The sequence below is a fragment of the Arxiozyma heterogenica genome (assembly GCF_036370985.1).
Source record: "Arxiozyma heterogenica strain weizmannii chromosome Unknown scaffold_7, whole genome shotgun sequence".
Lineage (NCBI taxonomy): Eukaryota > Fungi > Ascomycota > Saccharomycetes > Saccharomycetales > Saccharomycetaceae > Arxiozyma > Arxiozyma heterogenica.
The window spans coordinates 844,100-868,147 of record NW_027042660.1 but is presented as its reverse complement, the minus strand read 5'-3'; the positions used below and the strand labels follow the sequence as shown (position 1 = coordinate 868,147).

The following is a 24,048-nucleotide window of genomic DNA, read 5'->3' as shown; positions in this document are numbered from 1 at the left end:
ATGGTAACATGTCAATTTATAATGTTGTACAGGAGGAGGTTATTAGAGACGTTTTTTTATCATGTAAATTTAGATGATACTTTTTAACATTATACAGAATTGGATAACGAAAGGAACACTTTTAACTTTGTACCAGAAATAGAAGAAAGCAATATTGATAATAACGTAGATTTAAATTCAGACAATTCGGCAGAAACAACTACAGGGACTATAATACACTATCTATTTAAAATATATAAAAATTTGGAGGGCTTGCTACCACCTAGTAATAGAACATCAGTTGAAATTACTCCTTATTCACAGTTATATTATAAATGGTAGGAAGATGGATTAATTAGTCGGTTTAAAAATATTTTAAGCACATTATCTAATTATGTTATTAATAATAATTTTGTTTTTAATCAGAAAGTATCTGAGTATCAAAACTCAAAAGCTCCTATGCATGATAATGAAACTAGAGAAGAGTGCTTAGACAAGTCTAATATAAGTATATCCTCCTTGTTGCACCGACATTCATTGCCTAATTGTGGTGTGATACTTATGAAAAGGCCTAGATCGATTGAACATTTATGGGAAGAATATGATAGGATTCCTTCTGGCTGGTCATATGATTTTATACATGATTATATGTTAAATTTAAGAAAGATTGGATACGATTTAAAATTAATGAAGAAAATTTTGAAGCGTAATATATCTATTGCTGAATTGGAGGCTAAATATGGTTCCTTCTGGAGAAATAAAGATATGGATTTTTCACGCCAAATTAATAGGCGTAAGAAGTTATGGAATTTAATATAAATAGGTTTGAAAGAGGGCCTTGCTTTAGATGAATGCTTTTGGGTATTAAAGAAATACAACTATGATACCCATAAAAGTTTAAGTTCTTACTATAAAGGTTTCCGGTTTTCTTTATTAGAACTTAAAAATTGTATGGATCTGTAATATAATAGAACATAATAGAAGATTGTATAAATGATGTAGTATGTATATAATTTAATATAATTTAACAAAACTACTCTTTTCTAATAATATTAGTGCGTGCACCGGCACATTTGATTTTTTCTGATGATGCCTTTGAACTAAAAATATACAATATATAAGCTTCATTGTTTGGAAGTGAATGAAAAGTATAAAAAACATCTTTCAATAATTTTTTACACTTTATTATATCAGATACTCAATTCATTAGGTTAATATACAAACGTATGAAAATGTCATATTTATTTATATATATATATCTATAAGTTTATACACAATGTAGGTGGTGTTGAATAGATCTCGTAACAATTATAATTTATTCTTCTTTTCTTTATTTTGATTTTCTATTTAATCGTATAAATCTTCATCTAGTCTAGCTGCAGGATTGTTTTCAATGAAATCTAAAGAAACCTTGTGACCTAACAATTCTCTGATATTTTGAACCTTATATTTAATCATAGTAGGTCTTTCTAAAGATAAACCCCATCCAAGGACTCTCAAATTTCTTGGAAGACCCATACTTTCTAACATTTCTGGTCTGAACATACCAGAGTTACCAATTTCAACCCACTTGCCTAAACCTTCATGCCACGAAAAAATTTCCATGGATGGTTCAGTGTATGGATTGTAAGTTGGTTTGAATCTCAAACCAGTAACACCCATTTTGGCAAAGAATTCTTCCATAAATTTGATTAAATCACCTAAAGTAATGTTATAATCAGCTAGGACACCTTCAACTTGATGGAATTCAGCTAAATGGGTAGCATCGACAGCTTCATTACGGAAAACACGATCGATCGAGAATAATCTAGTTGGTTTTGGATCTTTTGCCAATTGGTGTAACATGTTTGCGGAGACAGCAGTCGTATGAGTTCTCAAAACTAATTTTTGGCATTCAGTTTCCTTCCAAGTATAACGGTAACCAATTGAGTCAAACTTACCATTTTCATGAACTGCCTTGATATTTTCCATGTATGTTTTATCCTCGGGTAAATCAGCAGTAGATGGATCTTTAATATAAAAAGTATCTTGTAAATCACGAGCAGGATGTTGTTGTGGAACGAAAAGAGTGTCAAAATTCCAGAACCCAGTTTCTACGTATTTGTTAGTTGGCATTTCAGTAAAACCCATAGAGAAGAAAATTTGTCTAAATTCTTCTCTAACTTTGTTTAATGGATGCAAAGCACCAGATTGTGGTGGCACACCTTGTGAGTTGAAATTATATGGTTTGAATTTCAAATCCTTGTATGAGTTTGTAGCGATCATATCGGAAGTTAAATCAGTTTCTAATTTAGTCAATTCAAGTGAAAAATCAGGGCCCTTTACAACATGAAAATCAGTTTCTTTTCTTGGAGTTACTAATTTTCTCTTCTTTAAATCGTTAATAGTTTTAGCATCTAATTGATTAGCTGGATTTTGAATGGCAATTAATTGATCTTTAGTCTCATCAGTCAATTGGGAGGTTATGTCTTCATTACCACTAGCGATTTTTTCAGATAAGACTAGTTCATTTTCAGGAGTCTTTTTAATCCAACCATTCTTGAAAGCACGAGCTTGGCCTACTTTACCATTTTGTGGGCCTAACTGAGTCATAACATCCTTTATTTGTAATTTACCCAATTTATTAATTAATTCAACTAATTTGACTTCATGAGATCCATTTTTGACGATATCTTTCCCCTCATTAGTCAAATCGTAATAGATAGTCTCAGATTTAGTGTAATCTAATTTAGAATGAGCTTTTAGAGAGTTCAAAGCGGATAAAACATCTTGAGATTTAATATCTGGGAAAACAGATAAAGTAGATTTGATTTCATTTAATTCATCTAGCTTCTTCAAAATATCTAGTTGGAATTGGGACATTGTTATGAGATTCCTTATAGACTGATGTATTGCTTGCTTCCTACGTTATACCAAGGGGTAACAATCACTGAGAATAATGGTCTCAATTAAGATCTACCTATAAACAGAAATAGAGAGTCCAAAAATAGTCATACTTGTCTATATAAACTTTCGAAGTAACAAGATGAAAAAAATATTTTTCAGCGATTCTTCGAGAAAATTGAGATGAATAAAACAAAGTAGAAAACAAAAAAAAATTGTTTCTTTTTTGAGATTTCTCGCAGTTTTAGAATAAAAAAGAAAGAAAGTGAGTTACCCGGAGAAGTTCTTCAAAAAAAGCAATTATGCATCTATACAATATTTTGAATAATATCTCTTGTGGTATCTCAATGAAAAAGTTATATTGAATGTGTGATGAAAGTTAACATTGCACATGTATATATACATATATACATCTATATAGTGTTGATGTCAGCAGTTAGTGTCCACTAAGAGTCTACTGAAATGCCTATGCTACTTTATTCTCTTCCTTTTTGTTTAATTTTTGATAATTATTTGCTTATTCTTTGCCTTTTTCTTGGATTTCTAAAAGTGTTAGTAGAAGATGTGGATTTGCGATTGCTGTTATTATTTTGCTCATTCAATTTGTCAGGACCCCATTCATTTTTACTATAAAGATCCAATTGTATATTTGCGTCTAATAGTAATTCTTTCAATTGGAACCATTTTTGCTGTTCACGTTGTATTTGTTTGTAATCTTTTATCAGATTTTGCTGTATTTTATAAAGGATAAAGAGTTGTTCATCTAATGACAATTGTTCTTCTTCACTTTTGTTTTCACTATTTTGTGAACTTGAACTAAAGGACTTTTGTAAAAACCTATCATTCAAGGTATCTATGAATTGATCATGCATCTTGTGTAGACTTGATCTGTAATATCGTGCTTTAATAGCGTCAATATCTTCATAATTGGGTGAATCCAGTATTGAAATATTACCTGGAGTATTTCTAATTACGTCGTAGTTAATCTTTGATATATCGTCTATATTAATTACATGTCTTTTCTTAGGAAACAAACTTGCTTTTGTATTAAGATTGTGTGTTGTGATAGTTGTAGTACTGTGATTATTAGCAGTGTCTTTATATTGTTTAAGGTTTTCAATATCTTTTTTATAATTTTTTATCGCTTGTGAAGCAAATTGTAATTGCTTATCATTCTGCAATAATTCGTTGTATTCTTTATCTAACGATTCTATTGTATTCATTATTTCAAACTTCTTTTAGTATATCTCCTTCCTTTTGATTGTTTATATTTTTTTTTTTTACATAAACGTTATCGATATGCTAAATAAACTGATTTATACTAGCACGAAAACTAAAATCAATTATAATGGTGTTTAATGGCCACGAAGTCACTTATTTTCTACTTCTTTTACTTTAATTTATGTTTGATTTTTTCTTTTTTTTTTTCGTTTTTCGTTGTTTTAAACCTTAACCTCTTTAATTTCTTTTTTTTTATTTTCTTATAATTAAAAAGAATGAAAAGTATATTGAAAAATGAACACTTGAAAATTTAATTTTACTTTGAAGTCATCCCATTATCTTACAGTGATGATGTAGAAGAGAGAAAAGAGTAAAAATTGAAACTTTTACAAGATGATTTTGACTGTCTTTTCTTTTTGCCTCATTATGTTCACTTTCATGAACCTTCCATATTTCATGTGTTTGCCTGGTTGTGTCAGCATCTTGCACGATCCACAACGTATGCAATAATAAAAAAAATTATAACATTGAGAAAATTGACATAGACTATTTTTTTTCCTTCTTGATTTTTTTAGTCTCTTTTTTGTTTTATGAGAATCGGGAAAAAAGGTCTGGGTTTTCCTGCTGGAAATAAAAAGATCAAAAAAAAAAACAAGATTAAAACAGCATTTATGCGGTGCAATTTGTCTTTTGAAAATAATACTACTATTGACGGGTATATATTCTTGAAATATTCCTTCACATAGAAAGTTCTATAAAACAAAATACCTTTAACGAGAAAGTTACGAATTTTTTATTGCAGTCTTAATGATATTAGCCTGAACAAATATATATATATATATATATATATTCTATAAACAATTGCTTAATCAACATTGAGTGTATAAAAAGATTGACTATGATAAATTGACTACCAGCTATCCTGGTAAAATTATATCTAAGTCTTTACCACTATTCTATTATATCTGTGACAAGCCTAATTATTTTTATAAAAAGAAAAGAATGAAGACATAAAAAAAGACAAGTTACCATTGACTTATGTCAATATAGTTAGTGATGTAAATGGATGGTTCAAAGATGTCTTCGTTATGTAAATCCTAACTCCACCTAATTATGGGCATTGGAAAATCCCAGGATAATGTCTCCTTGCCTAATTTTTCTCGTGGCGGTGTTATACGCGTCTTGTTTTTTAGTTTGTAACTTTCCGCTTCTGAATGTTTTTTTTCCAAAGGAACACCATTTTTCCAACATTATTATGCACTCGTACAATGCGTCGAATCGAAAGATAAGATCCATTTTCATTTCAAGGATTGGTCAAAAATATAAACAAACGTATCGGGAAATGTTAAGACTCAAGATTGAAATTTTGTTTATAATTTCTTAAAATTCTCTTGAAATGTTCATGATAATATCCGACTATCTTATCCCTAAGGGGAAAATTCATTGTTCGAGGACTGTTTTGTTGTGTCAACAATTACATAATCGCCTTTCTTTTTCTCCAAACAATGTCATTTGTAACAAAAACAACCACAGTTGTTATTATGTTCATTTTAGGAAAATTTTTAGATAAGACCATAATAATTGTTTTTTTTTGTTTTATTTTAACTTCTCAAGGAGTGGTTGTGGACAAGATTAGATAAGATTACTTATCAGGTAAGATCTGCAACTGTCAACCACATATTCTTTTTTTTTTATCTTTCTGTCTTTTCATTCTATTTCGACGTCTCACACTTTCTTTCTCTTCTAACTCAGTTATTTTCTCCTCTCATTTGTTTGTAGACTTTTTATTCTCTTTATTGAAACAATATCTTATTTTCGATGTAATATATTGTTGGTTTGACACAGTTTTACGTCGGTGTTTTTTTATTTGTTTATTTTTTTCTTTTTTAAATTAAGTTTCTGTACTTCAATGCAAAAAGAATAAAAAAAAATAGATTAAGAAAGAAAATAAAAGAATATGACAGTAATTATAAGAATAATAACAATAATTTTATTCTTAGCACAAGACTCATTTTTCTTCTCTTTGTTTTGTCTTGTTAATCTTATTTGGCGACACATTCCCCTGGGTTTATGTTTTTTCTTTTTTGTTTTTTCCTTTTCAACTGTTGGTTGAATATATGGATGCACATTCATTTTGGTTAAGACTCATAAGAAACTATATATATGCAAACCATAATTGTATTTGTTCGTATTTTATTTCTTTAATTAATAGAAAAGTAAACAGCTAAACGTAAAAACCAAATAAAAAAAATAATTAGGTCTTATTTTGTTTTTTTTCTTCTTCTTTCTAGTACCATTATTATTATTATCACTCTTCATCTTATTTTATCTATAACATTAATCAAAAGTCTGTTACTATAAAAAGTAAAACTAGGGAATACCATATTAGGATAAGTTATTTTCAACTAATAAGTATGAGGCATTCTGATCAAACTCTGTTATTCGATTCTTTCATGAATAGTCATCAAGATCAATCTTTAAATGTAAATAATTTAAATGTCTTTAAAAATAACAATAATAATTATAATAATAATCATAATAATAATCACAATGAGCATATTATTAATAATATTAATGTTGTTATTAATAGTAATGATAAAAACCATAATAAATTGATTGATAGAGATATTGCACCTACAACAAATTTAAACGTGGATAATTGGTTGAAGGAAGATATGGACATTTTTCAATTATATAGTAAAGCTAAACAAAATTTGAATCATAGTAATAGAATATTAAATCTAACTTGGAGAAGATATAAAGTTAGATTAAAACAAAATTGTGTAAATGGCGGCAATAAAATATCTCTAATTGATCGATATAGGGTAGAAAATTCGTTCCTTTTTCAAGAGTCTTCTGTTTTAAATCAGTTTGATGCCAATTCGGAATACCCTCTTTTAAACCGACAAAAGTTCAGTAATATTAATTACAATAATGGTTATTCAAGTAATCATGAAAATAATAATAACATTTTCATCAATAATGCTCATTCAATAGTTGATACAAACTCAAATTTTTTTATAGATGATGATAATTTCATCACTAGAGATAACGAGTTTGATATGTTTACAGAAGATCTTCCTTCTTCAGTACATGAGACTTTAGTGACTCCCTTACCTATGGATATACCACAATCTTTACCCAATCATATGCTTCATTATTCTAATAGTTTCGATCAAGATCATATATCTTCACCTTTCATTTTCCAGTATATGACACCATCAAGCTTAACTCCAACTCCAACAACCAGTTTTATTCCTACTCCATCTGTACCCTTGACCTCAACTACCAAAGCAGTAGTGTTTAACGATCCCGCAATTTTAAATAATGAGGAAACGATATCGATTTCTTTACCTGAGACGAACGATCTATTAAAACAAAAGAAATTTGGAGCAGCTGTTATATCGACAACGAAAAGACGGACAGCAACACGTAATAATAACAGCAATTCTTCTTCTGCACTGACTAAATGTTCTAATTGTGAAACATACAATACACCGCTCTGGAGAAAGGGTCCTGAAGGTAATTCTTTATGCAACGCATGTGGGTTATTTTTGAAGTTGCATGGGGTGATGAGGCCATTATCCTTGAAGACCGATACAATTAAGAAGAGACAACGTAATACGAATTCTAATAATACAAATAATACAAAAAAAAACTACAACGTCAAAAAAGTTGTAGGTAAAGATAAAATCAATCTAAATTGGTTGAATATTAATCTATGATACATAAATTCTAATTAATATATACTTACACAAATGCATATACATGTGTATATGTTAATTTTTTGTATTTCGTTAAAACGTTTGCTTGTTTAGAGTTATATATTGTCTCTTTGTTAGCCGATTTCACTCTATATAATCTTTTGATTTTGAATAAAATGTCCTCTAACATAAATTAGATTATTTTTTAAGTAATTTTAAATGAAAAATTTGTAAATATATATATATAGTCAATAGGAGAGATAAAAGAAAAAAAGAAATGTAAAAAAAGGCTGGAACAAAATAAAAATAAAGAAAGAACAGTATAGCATTACATAGGTATATATATAAGTTTTCTAAAAAGAAAAAGCTGACTAATATTGCGTTGTTATTATCTTTACTTATAGCTAGGAGAGAACTCAATCAATTTAAAAAAGATTATAGGAAGGGGGTTTCAATATGGTTTCGACTCCAGAATTAAAAAAATATATGGATAAAAAGGTCATGTTAACAATAAATGCTAAAAGGAAAATTGCAGGTGTATTAAAAGGTTATGATCTATTTTTGAATGTTGTTCTTGAGGATGCCATCGAAATTATACAGCTAAGTAATAGTCAAGGCTCGCCTATCCATAACAATTTGGGTCAACAGACTGTAGTAAGAGGGAATTCTATCATAGCAATGGAACCATTAGATACAGTAATATAGAGTTGTGTAAAAGAGAAAAACTAGAAAATATACATATATATGATAATGTATAAATAGATTTAAAAAAAAAAGAAAGAAAGAAAATAAAAGATAGAAGATATAAATAATAAGTAAGCGTGAATTATTTTCTGATTTGCATTTCAACACCATGTTGATCGAAGTTACATTTTTCGTAGAATCCGATGTTCTTTTCTTCACAATCCAGGATCACTTTGTAACAGCCATTGTTTAAACCATATTGTGATAGGTAATTGATTAATTTCTTGCCTAGTTTCTTGCCTTGGAACTTAGCATTTACAGCAATGTCCTCGATATGACCAGTTAATGCACCACCATGAATCAATTTTTGTTCAATGAAGATAGTTCCTACAGCAGCTACTTCACCTGTTTCGTCACCATTGTCATTGACAGGAACTATAACAAAGCAGTTGTATACAGGAGAACCACATTCAGGTAGTTTATAGGTGGACCAGTATTCTAAAACTTTGTCAAATTTTTCTTGGCTTAATGGCTCCACTTCAGTTAAAAAATTTAAGGCTTCTTTGACCTGTTGGAAATCTTTAGTTGTAATTCGTCTTATTTGAAAATCATTACTATTGCTTGACATTTTATATAATATCTTTTTAAATGGTCCTCAACGCTGTTTTCTGTTGTATGTTAGTCTTGAATGATTCACATTGATATGTTCCTAATTACCAACTCATTTAGTATTGCTAAAGAAACGTATATAACTTTCGGTATGTTACCCTCAAGTAAAAGTGAATGTAGGAAAAAATTACTAGATAGATAATTCTATAAAATTGGAGCTAAAACAAAGCAAGTTATGAGTATCAACAGAGAATGACAGTAATTTTGAAGAATTGTAGCCTGTGGTGCACCTCTATCCTCTCCCTTGATGATCTTTTACTCTGGTAAGTGTCGTAGCACTCTAATGACCATTTTCAAATTCTTGCAGCAGAAAATGTTACTTGCCACGACATTGTATTATTAATATAAAGATAGAAAGGTACAGGGTGTATATAATATTTCATGGTATAAAACATTTCTGTTAGATATCATTTCAATTACTTTTATAAAAAGAAAATTTTGTAACATGCTATTACCTAAGGGAAACTTATCTATGGTTTGATAGTTATGGAATACAACGGTAAATGGAAATTTTACTTTGAAAAAGATTAGAAGATGTCATTGATAGACGAACAAGAAAGAGAATCATACAATTTGGATATCATCTGTTTATTTTAGTCTTTTTTTTTACTTATAATTTCAAGCCTATAACTAGTTTTATCTATCTCAGTTTAGTACCACATGACTACCTTATTTTGTTGAACTATTGTATGTAATACTATATAATAAACAAATATTAAGACACCGTTTGGTTTAATCAATCTTGGTATTACTGTAGAGAGTCTTGCAAAAATACTTTGATCGATGACGACGTTCTTACTCTTTTATGTTTTAAAAAACATTATCTATGGCAGCTTATTTTTTTAGCTAAACCACACCTTATATAGAATGTATTCATAAATTATATAGAAAGGATAGCAAGTAAGAACCATTTATTGTATCTTTCGTTATGGAAACTTACGATTCTAATGTTATGTCTTCCTCTATGACAATTAAAGTTAAATAGCGCACTTATATGAAACAGAAATAAGCAGATTACCCAAGCAAAAAAAGCCCTGTAGGGGGCTCGAACCCCTAACCTTATGATTAAGAGTCATACGCGCTACCGATTGCGCCAACAAGGCCTTACCCATTGAAATCATGTTGTAGTATGGTGTGGTGAAGTCCTTTGTGTATTCCAGGGAAGCGCAAATAATATTAATAGTAATTCAAATAATCGAGACAGTAATCAACTATAGTCGATAGTATAATTACTAAACGGTCTTATATATTAAGCGGCTTATATCGAGCTAATGTACTTATTCGAAGTTACTTGACTTGTTACTTGCTTGTTATTCTCCTTTTGTTCATACATAATATATAAATTATTTACAAGAAACGGTTATGGAAGATGATCTTTTATCTCCTGAAAACGTTGTCCTTTTATATGTTTTCTGGAGCTCGATCGATTATTCAGATTACTACATTAATGACTTGACTGATTCAAACCCTAAAATTTATTATATTAATTTAGGTGCACTACTGGATTAGAACTGCATCCCAATTCTCTAATCATGGTGATTAGTAATACACGTGGGACTTAATAAAACAATAGGTAAATTCTAGATTTGCCAAGATCTTATGTAATCCAATCTTTTTATTATGCAGCATCTAATGTTGTAGCACATGTAAGGCTTATTAATACACTAATTGGTTCTAGATTCATTCAGGATCTTATGTAATCTTGATGGTTATAACTATTCTATTCCACAACATCTTCCTCTCTCTCTTGGGAACCTTGTTTCCATAATTGTACGAAATTGTCAATTAAAGATTGACCAATATTTGTTGGGAGTAAGTTAAATTCTTCTACTGGATATTCTACTGTAATAGTCGGATCAACATCTTCCATATGACAATAAAACACTTTGTTATCTTTATCGTAACCGACTACATTAATAATTTCATGTACTCTTAATTTCCTTTCGGCAGCAGTATTAGGCGGATCTTTTGGATAGCGGTCTTTTCTACGTTTTAACGGTTTTAGTTTTTCAACATTAATAACTCTGTGAGTCTTTTTCATCGAAGGTAAATCTAATTCGTAAGCATTGTCATTTATTTTCTTAACTACCTTAAATGGGCCAACGTATATGGGTTGTAGCTTTAGATATTGACCTCTCTTAAAATAAGCATCACGATGTAGCAGTACAAAATCACCAATTTCAAAGGTAACTTCCTTCCTCCCTTTGTTATGTGTAACTTCCATGTTGATCTGATTCTCAGTTAAGAAATCTTTTGTGCGTAAAGTAAGTGCTTTCAACTTTGTGGCTAGTTCTTGTGTTGAATCATGACGGGAAGAAACAGCATCTCCTGTAACTATGATTGGTTCATTAGGGATGTATCCAATATCTACTTCAAAAGGAGCTGTCTTGGTTACGCGATTGGGAGTAGAGTTATAGACGAATTCGATGTGAGGAAGTAAACGATCCCATTGTCTATGATTGTTACCAGTATAAGTCTTTAATAACCTATTAAGGATCTGTATTGTACGTTCAGTTTGACCATCTGTTTGTGGGTGATTTGCTGTGGACATTTTCAATTTTATATTCAACCTTTTTGCCATTTCTTGGTATTCTGTAGAGGTAAAACGAGGGTCTCTATCTGAAGTAATGGAATATGGAAATCCATGGTAAGCGAAAATATAACGGAATAAAGCATTAATAACGGAAGTAGTATCAAATGGGTAACTACCAGCAATTAAGTGAGTTCTTTTTGAAAACATGTCGACTACAACCATAATCATGTCGTTACCTTGTTCTGATTTAGGTAAACCAGATACAAAATCTATGCTAATATTTAACCATCGACCTTCGGGAACTTCAGAAGGCATCAATAAGCCCTGTCTATTAGGGCGATGAGATTTAATCAACTGGCATTGTATACAGGAAGAGACATATTCATTAACAGAGTGGTGTAATTTTGGCCAATAATAACGACTTGCAATTTTATTGTATGTAACGGTTGAACCGAAATGACCACCATAAAGGCCATGGTCGTGATATATTCGAAGGACTTCATTTCGTTTAGCGTCGGGAACAACATAGCGTTCTTTAAAGTAAATAATATTGTCATTAATTGTAAAACAATGGCGAAAGGTTCTTGATAAGTTCAATTTCTTCATATATTTCTTGAACAATGATGAGTTGCAAATGGGTAAGTCTTTTGTATCAAGTTTGGTAATATAAACAAAACAGGCAGCACATAATGGGTCGGCTAGGTATTCTTCGTACCAATTTTTCGGATCTAATGTGACGGCAGCATTTTCGATAGCAGCAATATTGTAATCTGCTCTGGAAATAGCATCAGCTACTACATTCTTTGGACCTGCTAAGTATTCTAGTTTAAAATCATATTCGGCTAATTCATTTAACCATTTAATTACTCTACGAGAGGGTTCTTTGTTCTTTTGTGCCGTTAGTAAACTAATATGGTCTGTTCTCAATATAAAATGCATGCCATGAAGCATATATTTAAAATGTGATAAGGCTTCGACAATGGCTAGGAGTTCAAGATCTCCAGCAGAGTAATTTTTTTGAGCGCCTTGTAAAGTTTTTGAAAAATAACCCACGACCCCGAGAATTTTTCCTTGCTCATTCACTTCTTCGAGTACAGCACCTAATCCATTCTTTGAAGCGTCGGTTGTTAATCTGTAATGACCATCGTGTTTAAAGGAGACTAATATTGGGTTTGAGATTAGGTGTGACTTTAATGTGTTAAAGCTCTCATCTTGATCCGTCGACCACTTACTTTTACCATGTATGTAATCCTGAATCGGTTGTTGGATGTGAGAGCAGCGGGGTATAAAGCGTCTATAATAGTTTATCATACCCAAAAATCTTTGAGCTTCTTTAATTGTTCTGGGAGTGGGAAATTGTTCTATAGCTGCACATTTCGAGATCAACGGTTGGATTTTATTAGCAGAGATAGTGTATCCCAAAAATTCAACAGATTTAGCGGCAAAGTTACATTTTTTCTTTTTTACAATTAATCCTTCTTGAGTTAACCTTTGCAATACGATGTCTATATGTTTCCAATGTTCATCAACGGAACGGGAGTGAATTAAAATATCGTCGAGGTAAACACAGACATATGGTAAGTCCCTAAATAAATCAGCCATATAACGAGCAAACGTGCTTGGAGCATTAACGAGACCAAACGGCATGACGGTATATTCATACTTTCCATTAGGAGTAACAAAAGCGGTTTTGAAACGATCGTCCATTTTCATAGGTATTTGGTGATACCCTGAGTGGAGGTCCAAAGTTGAAAAAATGGTTGAAGAGCCAATCTTGGCCAATAGGTTGTCGATTCTAGGTAATGGAAACGGGTCTTTGATTGTCACAGTATTTAGAGCTCTGTAGTCCACACATAAACGATATGTACCATCTTTCTTTTTAACTAGAACCACTGGTGAACTACAGGGTGACTTGGAGGGTACAATGAATTTCTTTTCGAGAAGGTCGGCAACGATCAGGTTTATCTCTTGTTCTATTTTTGGTGTCGTCTGATATGGCTGTCTTCTAGGCAGGCGTGCACCCGGCTTAATTTCGATCTCGTGTTCAACCTTTGGAGGTTCAGCGAATTTCTTAGGTGGTAAATCATCGCGGACTGTAGCAGAATATTTCTCTTTTAACCAGCGAGGTAGTTTATCAAATCGATCATCTGTATCTGTTTCAGAAATCTTTATAGCAAACACAGCAGCAGCATTTTCAACATCTAATTCTTCGGTATCATTCTCGGTAAGTACGGATACAATGTATTCAGGGACCGGTTTCTTGTTATTTAATATCTTGTGGAGCAGCGGGTGAGATGATATAATCGGGTGTCCTATTATGATTTCAAAAGTAATAGCATCAGTTATGTATACGGGTGTTTTAATTTTTATGTCATCGAGTTCAAGTAAAATTTCGGTGGATTCGTTAGTGTATGACGATTCGGATGATACAACACCTCTAAAACGGAATGGCGGAGCGGTAGAACGTGTTAACTTGAGGTTGTCAGCAATATCGGCTCTAATAAATGATGTGGGGGAACCAGTATCCACTAAAACATTGACAGGTTTTTCTTTAATAAACATTTTAATTTGGCAACTGTTGCCTACGAGTGGATGGGGAGCGGACACGATGGGAGCTAGTGTGACGGTTTTGTTGTAGAATTGTTTTTCATTTGGGACTGCTCGCCTTACGGTTAGGGCAGTCACTGTAGCGGTGTAATGGCTTGTAACAATAGAAACATAAACCATGATCAATACAATATTGACGAGAGGGACGCTTAATTGGTTGTTTGTTTGCTTGGGAAGATTTGTGATTTCCCTTTCTGCCCCCTCTTCCGTGTGAACGATAAACAGCAGCAACTTGAGGATGATGATCAGTAGTAGAGTCCATAGGGACTGGGTTAAGAGCAGCGGTCATATGGATGTCTCCATCCATATCATAGGTGGTGAAGGTAGGAAATGAACGGTTGGTGATGGAAACTGTTTCACTGGCAGCTTCCATAGCAGCATCAACAGTGGTAGGGCGAGCTAGAGCTACCATACGGGCAGTATCAGGAGTAAGACCGCGATAATAAAAAAGTAATTCTCCCTTGGGAGTCCAAATGTTTGAAGGCATCAAAGCTAATAGTTGTGAAAACTTTTGATTATAAGCGTCAATGCCAACGGTAGCTTCCTTCAAGCGTTGGAACGCATTGAGGATGGCATGAGGGTCGATCATACCAATAAACTTATTTTTAAAATCCACAAGGAATTGTTCATAGGAATGTTGGTCATGATTACGGATCCATTGGACATACCATTGAGCAGCGGGTCCAGTTAAGTTTCGGCCAAAAAAAGCTATACGATCCACATCTGTTTGGAGGTTTCGAGCATAAAGTTGTGCTTCGACAGTAACAAGGAAATCTGGTAGTTTAAATAAATCATAGCGACCAGAGAAGCGCATTGGAGCAGTACTGTAGTATTTGGAATCGGATGGGACTGGAGCAGGAGCAGAAGTAGGGTCAGCGGTTAGGTTAGTAGTTGGAGCAGGAGTAGTGGTTGGTGCGGTGGTATGATGTTCTGTAGCCGTAGATGCATCAATAGCGTCTAAAAATTCGTTCATATTTAAATTATTCGAGGACATGATGAAATAAACGCTACCAGTTGTTGTAGTATGGTGTGGTGAAGTTCTTTGTGTATTCCAGGGAAGCGCAAATAATATTAATAGTAATTCAAATAATCGAGACAGTAATCAACTATAGTCGATAGTATAATTACTAAAACGGTCTTATATATTAAGCGGCTTATATCGAGCTAATGTACTTATTCGAAGTTACTTGATTTGTTACTTGCTTGTTCTATTTTGTTTATACATAATATATAAATTATTTACAAGAAACGATTATGGAAGATGATCTTTTATCTCCTGAAAACGTTGTCCTTTTATATGTTTTCTGGAGCTCGATCGATTATTCAGATTACTACATTAATGACTTGACTGATTCAAACCCTAAAATTTATTATATTAATTTAGGTGCACTACTGGATTAGAACTGCATCCCAATTCTCTAATCATGGTGATTAGTAATACACGTGGGACTTAATAAAACAATAGGTAAATTCTAGATTTACCAAGATCTTATGTAATCCAATCTTTTTATTATGCAGCATCTAATGTTGTAGCACATGTATGGCTTATTAATACACTAATTGGTTCTAGATTCATTCAGGATCTTATGTAATCTTGATGGTTATAACTATTCTATTCCACAACAAATCATGTTGTATAATAGAGAGGTAACATCATCAAGATTATGTAAGATTCTATCTGAATTTAAGGTTATCTATTGTGTTTTAAATACAACGTGTCCGTTTGCCACCTAGTGTACAGAGTATATATTTGCCACCTGTTTTGTCCAGCGTGTTCACACATCTCTGTTACTGCGCCACCATAATCTATTGTCCTAAATGTTCTATGATCTTCGATTATATTATTGTAACTAATAATAAAGATATGGATTACTAATTCATCAATATATCAAGTTGAATAGTTGATCGAGTTCCAAAAAACATATAAAAGGATAACATCTTCTGTAGATGGAACTATCTTCTGTCACTCCTCTCTTATACATAATTTATATATATTATTGTTGGAATTTGAAGCCCTTAGCATCCATGGTAATGGAAGACATTATTAAGTTATAGATACTTGTTGTGTTTTGTACTAAATACATGTATATACTTATTATATAGTGTATTCAGTATACATTCTTTTATTTACTTTAAGTTTTCTTTTAAAGTTTTTTTTATTTCTCTTCAAATCTCTGAAAAACATATTTGGTGAAAAATAAAATGGTTTTCCATATATTATGGTATATTCGTACACCACATAATATACAGAAAGACTAATTAAAAATAATTCTTATGGAAATGGCAGTAATAAACTCTCATTTTCCAACAATTATATATAGAAGAACAACGCAACAATCAACCAGCATCGAACGCAGAATACAATAAGCAAATAGCATAATTATATAAGCTCGGTATAGTCGTTAATATATAAGACCGTATTAATAATTGCATTACCGATTGTATCAATTATGGTCTCAATTATTAATAAATTATCCGTTTGATATTTCTAGCACTTCCCCAAATAATACTAAAAAATCTGACCACATTATATTACAACAAATCATGTTGTATAATAGAGGAGTCATCACCAACAAGATTACATACGATTCTGAATGAATCTGGAATTATCTATTGTTTTAATAAGTCACACATGTATTACTAATGGCCATAATAATTGTGCTGTTTACCAGTAGTGCACCCAAATATTATAACTAGCGAATTGGGGTACAGTTACTAATTCACTAGTGTACCTGAATTAGTGTAATAAATTTTAGGGTTTGGATCACTAAGCTCGTTAATGTACGAATCTGAATAATTGATCCAGCTCCAGAGAACATATAAAAGGACAATATTTTCTGAAGATAAAGAACCAACTTCCATAACTTTTTCTTGTAAAGAATTTATATATTATATATAAATATAAATAGAACAACAAGCAAGTAACAAGTCAAGTAACTTCGAACAAATATATTAGCTCGATAAAAGCCGTTCAATATATAAGATCGGTTTAGTAATTATATTATCGCCTATAATTGATTACTGTCTCGATTATTTGAATAACTATTAAAATTATTTGCGCTTCCCTGGAATACACAAAGAATCTCACCATCTCATATTACAACATATCAAATGGAATATCTTGTTCACTTTATAATACTATGTGAATCGCTTTTGTTGAAGAATACACTGTAAATTATATTTAGTACAATTTAAGAAGTTCTCCTTCTACGAGTAAGTATCTACTACTGATTAGCCCAAATATCTATATTGTTCTTCTACAAATTTGCTTGGTAAAAAGTTCACGTGATTACACCCATACATCCCACATAAAAGGATTTTTGTCTCGAATAAAATTGGTCGAAGCTATTGAAAAATGATTTTTTTGTTTTTGTTTTTGTTTTTTGCTTCGAACATTCATCGAGTAAACGATCCTTTGAAAAAATTGTTTGCAGGAGGCACTTATACATGAAGAGGGGAAAGGTGAAGAGTTGTGTTAAGACTTTGTCACCTGCAGCATTGGACAGGGGCTCACTCAGGGATTACTAATGGAATCTCTGATTGCTTTATATAATATATAGAACAATTATGTCTAAAACAATAGAAAATAAGCCACTTTTTCTATTGTTTTATCTCTTTTTTAAATTTTATAGCAATTTCGAAATTTGAAGATGAAAAAAAAAAAAAAAAAAAAAAAAGAAAAGAAAATTGTGATTTGAGTAAACAAAAAAATTGACAAAAAATAAAATGTAATTCGCACTGAAATTCCAACTTTTTGAATAATATTTATCTTCAATTAACATGTATTAATTGTTATTCTCAGTTAGCAGCAAGTTCTTGCTGATATACTATACCGGTAGAGACTAAATTATCTTGAGTGTCTCACCTAGTTTCTTCAGAAAGGGATCAACGTACCTGTTCATTTATCTTCAAAGTCCTTGTTTCTGTTGTGTTCTCTTCTAGTTTCGTCGTATATACAAGTATAGCGTTTCACTAGTACTTTTTTTTCATTTTGATTTGGATCATTAAGATAATATTAAATCATAAAAGACTTAATATAGATAGTCATTATTAAGCACCCACTCCTACAATGAGTGATAATCCATTTACAAGTTTTTTTAATAATGGAGGACAGGAATCAGAACCTTCAGAAGATAATTTAGATTTGTTAAACGCTACTAGCGAAGCATTATCACAACCCAATGCATCTTTAGAGTATTGTACATTATCAATTCAAGAGACTATTCAGAAATTGAACACTGATCTACAAAAGGGGTTGTTATCGATGGATGATGTGGAACGAAGAAGAGCAATCTATGGTGCCAATGAAGTCACTTCTGAATCAGATGAAAGTTTGTTCAAGAAGTTTTTAGAAACGTTTATTGAGGATAGACTAATCCTACTATTAATTGGATCAGCTGTTGTTTCTGCGCTTATGGGTAACTTTGACGATGCAGTAAGTATTACTTTGGCAGTTGTGATTGTTGTAACGGTGGGTTTTGTTCAAGAATATAAATCCGAAAAATCTTTAGAAGCCTTGAATAAATTGGTTCCAGAAGAGTGCCATTTAGTAAGGTTTGGTAAAGAAGCAAAGACTTTAGCATCCACATTAGTTCCAGGAGATTTAGTTCATTTCAGAATCGGTGATAGAATCCCTGCTGACGTAAGATTAGTTGAGACTTATGAATTATCGATTGATGAATCCAGTTTGACTGGTGAAACGGAACCAGTGCATAAATCTGCCAAACATATTTCAGCTGAATCTTATTCTGGTTCCGTTATTCCAGTTGCCGATAGAACATGTATTGCATACATGGGGACTCTGGTCAAAGAAGGGCATGGTAAAGGTATTGTTGTTGGCACTGGTAAAAATACTTCTTTTGGCGCAGTTTTTGAGATGATGAATAATATTGAAAAACCAAAGACTCCATTACAACATTCTATGGATAAATTAGGTAAAGATTTGTCTCTTTGTAGTTTTGTGATTATTGGGTTCATATGTTTGATCGGTATTCTGCAAGGTCGTTCTTGGTTAGAAATGTTCCAAATTTCAGTTTCTTTAGCTGTTGCTGCCATTCCAGAAGGTTTGCCTATTATTGTCACCGTTACCTTGGCCCTTGGTGTATTAAGAATGGCTAGAAGAAAGGCCATTGTTAGAAGGTTACCAAGTGTAGAGACTTTAGGTTCTGTGAATGTGATTTGTTCAGATAAGACAGGGACCTTAACGTCCAATCATATGACTATTTCCAAAATGTGGTGTCTTGGTAGTATGTCCAATAAAACTAATATGTTAAATGTCATTAAAAATAAGAACTCTTTGAAAAATTATTTGACTGAAGATGTTAAGAATACTTTGATTATTGGTAATTTGTGTAATAATGCAGTATTTTCTAATGAGCATATGAAATACTTGGGTAATCCAACCGATATTGCCTTACTGGAGCAATTGCAAACATTTGGAATGAAGGACATTAGAAACACAATGACAAAGTTAGATGAAGTTCCATTTAATTCAAAAAGAAAATTCATGGTTACAAAAATGATGGATAGTAATGGTAAAGTTACAATTTATGTTAAAGGTGCATTTGAAAGAATATTGGAACGTTCTAATATGTATGTTAAAGAGAATGGGAAATTCGAAAAGTTAGCTGAGGAAGATAGAAAAACTATAATGGATTGTGCTAACACCTTAGCTTCAGAAGGTTTACGTGTCCTGGCACTTGCTCAATTGACTTTAAAAGACGGGAATAAGGAAGAAAAATTGACTGAAGAAATAATCTCCAATTTGGTGTTCAGTGGGTTGATTGGTATGCAAGATCCTCCAAGACCTACTGTAAAACCAGCTATTGAACAATTGTTACAAGGTGGTGTTCATGTTATTATGATTACTGGTGATTCTGTTAATACTGCAATTAATATTGCAAGGCAAATTGGTATTCCTGTTGTTGATCCAAAATCATCTGTTATATCAGGTGTAGAATTAGATGAAATGACTGATGACCAATTAGCTAATGTTATAGATCATGTAAACGTTTTTGCAAGGGCTACACCGGAACACAAATTGAGCATTGTTCGTGCATTGAGAAAGAGGGGTGATATAGTGGCTATGACTGGTGATGGTGTTAATGATGCCCCAGCTTTAAAATTGGCTGATATTGGTGTTTCTATGGGTAAAATGGGTACAGATGTTGCTAAAGAAGCCTCTGATATGGTGTTAACAGATGATGATTTCAGCACTATATTGACAGCCATTGAAGAAGGTAAAGGTATATTCAATAATATCCAAAGCTTCTTAACTTTTCAATTATCCACATCCGTGGCTGCTCTATCTTTGATTGCATTGTCTACAACATTTAATCTACCTAACCCCTTGAATGCAATGCAAATTCTTTGGATCAATATATTGATGGATGGTCCACCAGCACAATCGCTTGGTGTAGAACCAGTTGATCATGAAGTAATGAAAAAGCCTCCTAGAAAGCGTTCTGAAAAGATTTTAACCAATATTGTTTTAAAAAGATTAATTGGTACAGCATTATGTATTATTTTTGGTACAACCTACGTGTTTGTTAAAGAGATGGCAGAAGATGGTAAAGTAACGGCAAGAGACACTACAATGACTTTCACATGTTTTGTATTTTTTGATATGTTTAATGCCTTAGCATGTAGACACGCTACCAAATCTATTTTTGAAGTTGGTTTTTTTACTAACAAAATGTTCAATCTAGCAGTCGGGTTATCTTTGTTAGGTCAAATGTGTGCTATCTATATACCATTTTTCCAGAATGTCTTTAAGACTGAAGCATTAAGTTTAATGGATCTAGTGTTTTTATTGGCAATCAGTAGTTCTGTTTTTATTTTTGATGAATTGAGAAAATATCACTATAGAAAACAAGCTGAGTCATATTTCTATTCTGTCGTTTAGAAAAATAAATATAGAAATGAACTATATTTTTATTATCTCTATGTTTATATACTCTTTTGTAATTTACATCCTTCATACGCATATGAAATCAAATATAAAAAGAATCTAATTATATGTATACTTTAATAAGAAATGAGACACGTTCAATTATTTGCAATAGATTAGATATATATATATATATATATATAATATGTACTAGTTTAAAACGGTAAACAATGTCCCCCCGCGGCTTTTTCTAGTCTATTCATTATTGCAAGCCCTTGGTTATCTTCATTAATTCCTTCTACAATAATTAAATCTACATTATCTTCTTCATCTACTTGTCTTAGTGTAGAAAATAGGTTTGCTTGAATCTCCTCACCTTTGATACCCAGTCTCTTTATAATAAATTGATGTGTTTGAATAAGATCATTTGAAAACCAAGCAGATTGATCAGTTATGTTATCTAATTGCTGAGTAGTCAGAATGGCAATTTTATTGTAACCTTTGCCGTGATCTTTAATTATTTTTTCTAATAGGGTAACTTTATCGGTGTTATTATTGAGTTTTGATGTAGGTATTAGTAGTATAACACTTGCAGACGGTGAATAATGTTTATATTTCATTCCTGGAGTTCTAACATGTTCATTTTTTTTTGCATGTGTCTCGACTTGACAGCCAGACCATTCATCTCCACCTAAAGACACAATATTTTCGTAGGTCAGACCACCTGGTCTTAGTAATTTAGGAGGGGTACATAAGCCATCAATAACAGTAGATTCCACGCCCACAGAACATGATCCTCCATCTAGGATTAAAGGTATCTTGCCATGTAAATCATGCCATACATGTTGTGCTTTTGTTGGAGATGGCCTTGTTGAAGCATTAGCAGAGGGTGCAGCAATTGGTGTATCACTGATTGCAATTAAAGCTCTAGCTACAGGATCGGAAGGCATTCTGACTGCAAAAGTTGGTTGATTCACAGTGGTCAACTTAGACAACGCAGAAGATTCAGGGACATGTAGAAGGATAGTCAATGGACCTGGCCATAATTTCTGTATTAAACCATGGTATATTTTCGGAATATTTCTTAATGGATCTATATTCGGACCACTTTTGTAATCATTAAATATTTTTCTATTCAATTGATCAATAGAGGATATATGTGATATTAACGGATTATCATTTGGTCTATTTTTAGCTTTATATATATTACTGACAGAATTATCATTTAGTGAGGAACCCCCTAACCCATAAACGGTTTCTGTAGGGAATGCTACATTATCATCTGTATTTTTAATTATGTTAGCAGCTTCATTGATAGCATCTTCTGTAGATTTATCTTTTATTTTAGGTAAGGATCCGGTCAACCATGAATCTTTTGAAAATTCAATTGATTTTGGATTAACTTTTAGTATTTTTGTATGCATTAGTCGGTTCAGCAGTCTTTTTATCATATAAATGCAAAAAAGAAAAAAAAAAAGATAATAAGAATATATAAAGAAAAAAAGAAGAAGTCTGGTATATAAAATATTGCTAATTGTAATTCACTCTTTTGTTTAACTTCATTTCATCTAGAAAATAAATATTTAAAATTCATAATAAATATACTTATCATGCATTCACTAGTCGAGAGAGTGAGAACTGTATTACTAATTTACCATATATTTATTCTTTTCACTATGTTTTCGGCATCGCAAAAATTCGATCAAATTTAAATTTTTCCAAAAAAAATAAATGAAAAAACAATTTACAAGAAAAATGCACCCGTTCAATTTTTGGATGGTTCATTATTTGTAACATCTCATTTTTTACGGTCAGGGAAGTGGAAGAAAATAAGATCAAAAAGAAGAGTCTTCGAGAAAAATTAAGCTATTGAAAGGAGGAAATTCTTTTTTTATAGTGAGACGTATTACTAACGAGACATACAGTTGGAAGCGTAAAGCATACTCCTTTGATAGGTTTGTATTAAGTGTCAAACCAAAAGTGAAAGAAGAAAAGTATCATTGATAAATATATATATATATATATATATATATATAGCAATTAAATATTAAATACAGAAATAACAGAACAATGTCTACATATGTAAATGATGGATTAGATGGTGTTGATGATTTTACAATTCCTCATGATGAAGAGGATTTGTTAGAAAATTCATTTGAACAGGCGCATGCAGTTAATAATCAAGTGCTTAGTACGAATGGAACTACCACGGTTAATAGAAGTGGTTTAAATTCTGGATTACTGAACTATTATAGTCAGTATTTTCATTCCACAGAATTTCTTTTGAGAGTTAGATTGACAATTTTGAATAAAGATTTAAATGAAATTGAGGATTTTTATGGGTTTACTTGGTTAGTTATGTCATGTGCGTTAATGAAGATGGTTACTAAGACATTTTTTGAATTAATAGCTGTACAATTAATCCAGGGGATTCAAATGGAACATGATTCAAATAAGGATATTAATTTAATGTTTCATACGTTATGGATATTTATATTATTTGATATGTTAGGGTCTTTTTTAATGTCATACAAGTTAAAGTCAAATGGGCCAATAAAATATGTGTCTGTTTTGAGTATTATCGGGTATAGTAATGTCAATTGGTTGGTATTATTCCCTATTGTAGATTTTATCAACTATCTTTTACCAAATGGTACAAGTTTCATAATAAGAAATGGTATAACATTATTATTTTTTATACTAGTTTTATTAAAAATTATTCATTTTCTTTGGGTACAAAGTCTTTGGACACTAGATTTCACTAATAAGATACTCATAGCAACAATTCAAATTTTGAAAATGTTTATAATTAAATTAGTTTTATAAACTTTAGTGTAATAATCGTTAAAGGACACAAGAGATACACAACACATAAATAT

At 31.6% G+C, this 24,048-nt stretch overlaps 11 protein-coding genes and 1 non-coding gene across 12 annotated transcripts; 5 read left to right on the top strand and 7 right to left on the bottom strand.

Annotated features, from left to right (window-relative positions):
- Positions 1-438: 438 nt before the first annotated feature.
- On the top strand, positions 439-798 carry PWA37_005021 (uncharacterized protein; the record flags this gene model as incomplete). Its single annotated transcript, XM_064861480.1, has 1 exon — positions 439-798. The coding sequence occupies one exon, from the start codon at positions 439-441 to the stop codon at positions 796-798; it is 360 nt and encodes a 119-aa protein (XP_064717157.1).
- Positions 799-1,326: 528 nt separating this feature from the next.
- FRS2 (phenylalanine--tRNA ligase subunit alpha) lies at positions 1,327-2,841 on the bottom strand (the record flags this gene model as incomplete). Its single annotated transcript, XM_064861479.1, has 1 exon — positions 1,327-2,841. The coding sequence occupies one exon, from the start codon at positions 2,839-2,841 to the stop codon at positions 1,327-1,329; it is 1,515 nt and encodes a 504-aa protein (XP_064717156.1).
- A 530-nt stretch (positions 2,842-3,371) lies between these two features.
- On the bottom strand, positions 3,372-4,085 carry IES3 (Ies3p; the record flags this gene model as incomplete). Its single annotated transcript, XM_064861478.1, has 1 exon — positions 3,372-4,085. One exon carries the CDS (start codon positions 4,083-4,085, stop codon positions 3,372-3,374), a length of 714 nt encoding a protein of 237 aa, XP_064717155.1.
- Positions 4,086-6,497: 2,412 nt separating this feature from the next.
- On the top strand, positions 6,498-7,808 carry GAT1 (Gat1p; the record flags this gene model as incomplete). The annotated part of the gene is made up of 1 exon (XM_064861477.1): positions 6,498-7,808. The coding sequence occupies one exon, from the start codon at positions 6,498-6,500 to the stop codon at positions 7,806-7,808; it is 1,311 nt and encodes a 436-aa protein (XP_064717154.1).
- A 435-nt stretch (positions 7,809-8,243) lies between these two features.
- SMX2 (mRNA splicing protein SMX2) lies at positions 8,244-8,492 on the top strand (the record flags this gene model as incomplete). Its single annotated transcript, XM_064861476.1, has 1 exon — positions 8,244-8,492. The coding sequence occupies one exon, from the start codon at positions 8,244-8,246 to the stop codon at positions 8,490-8,492; it is 249 nt and encodes an 82-aa protein (XP_064717153.1).
- Positions 8,493-8,613: 121 nt separating this feature from the next.
- On the bottom strand, positions 8,614-9,099 carry GNA1 (glucosamine 6-phosphate N-acetyltransferase; the record flags this gene model as incomplete). The annotated part of the gene is made up of 1 exon (XM_064861475.1): positions 8,614-9,099. One exon carries the CDS (start codon positions 9,097-9,099, stop codon positions 8,614-8,616), a length of 486 nt encoding a protein of 161 aa, XP_064717152.1.
- Positions 9,100-10,169: 1,070 nt separating this feature from the next.
- On the bottom strand, positions 10,170-10,244 carry PWA37_005015. Its single transcript has one exon. It is a non-coding gene; the product is annotated as a tRNA-Lys (tRNA).
- A 616-nt stretch (positions 10,245-10,860) lies between these two features.
- On the bottom strand, positions 10,861-14,235 carry PWA37_005014 (uncharacterized protein; the record flags this gene model as incomplete). The annotated part of the gene is made up of 1 exon (XM_064861474.1): positions 10,861-14,235. The coding sequence occupies one exon, from the start codon at positions 14,233-14,235 to the stop codon at positions 10,861-10,863; it is 3,375 nt and encodes a 1,124-aa protein (XP_064717151.1).
- Positions 14,236-14,320: 85 nt separating this feature from the next.
- PWA37_005013 (uncharacterized protein) lies at positions 14,321-15,253 on the bottom strand (the record flags this gene model as incomplete). The annotated part of the gene is made up of 1 exon (XM_064861473.1): positions 14,321-15,253. The coding sequence occupies one exon, from the start codon at positions 15,251-15,253 to the stop codon at positions 14,321-14,323; it is 933 nt and encodes a 310-aa protein (XP_064717150.1).
- Positions 15,254-18,349: 3,096 nt separating this feature from the next.
- On the top strand, positions 18,350-21,184 carry PMR1 (Ca(2+)/Mn(2+)-transporting P-type ATPase PMR1; the record flags this gene model as incomplete). The annotated part of the gene is made up of 1 exon (XM_064861472.1): positions 18,350-21,184. The coding sequence occupies one exon, from the start codon at positions 18,350-18,352 to the stop codon at positions 21,182-21,184; it is 2,835 nt and encodes a 944-aa protein (XP_064717149.1).
- A 200-nt stretch (positions 21,185-21,384) lies between these two features.
- Positions 21,385-22,620, bottom strand: SUA5 (threonylcarbamoyladenylate synthase; the record flags this gene model as incomplete). Its single annotated transcript, XM_064861471.1, has 1 exon — positions 21,385-22,620. The coding sequence occupies one exon, from the start codon at positions 22,618-22,620 to the stop codon at positions 21,385-21,387; it is 1,236 nt and encodes a 411-aa protein (XP_064717148.1).
- A 619-nt stretch (positions 22,621-23,239) lies between these two features.
- Positions 23,240-23,995, top strand: YIP5 (Yip5p; the record flags this gene model as incomplete). Its single annotated transcript, XM_064861470.1, has 1 exon — positions 23,240-23,995. The coding sequence occupies one exon, from the start codon at positions 23,240-23,242 to the stop codon at positions 23,993-23,995; it is 756 nt and encodes a 251-aa protein (XP_064717147.1).
- Between the last annotated feature and the right edge of the window lie 53 nt (positions 23,996-24,048).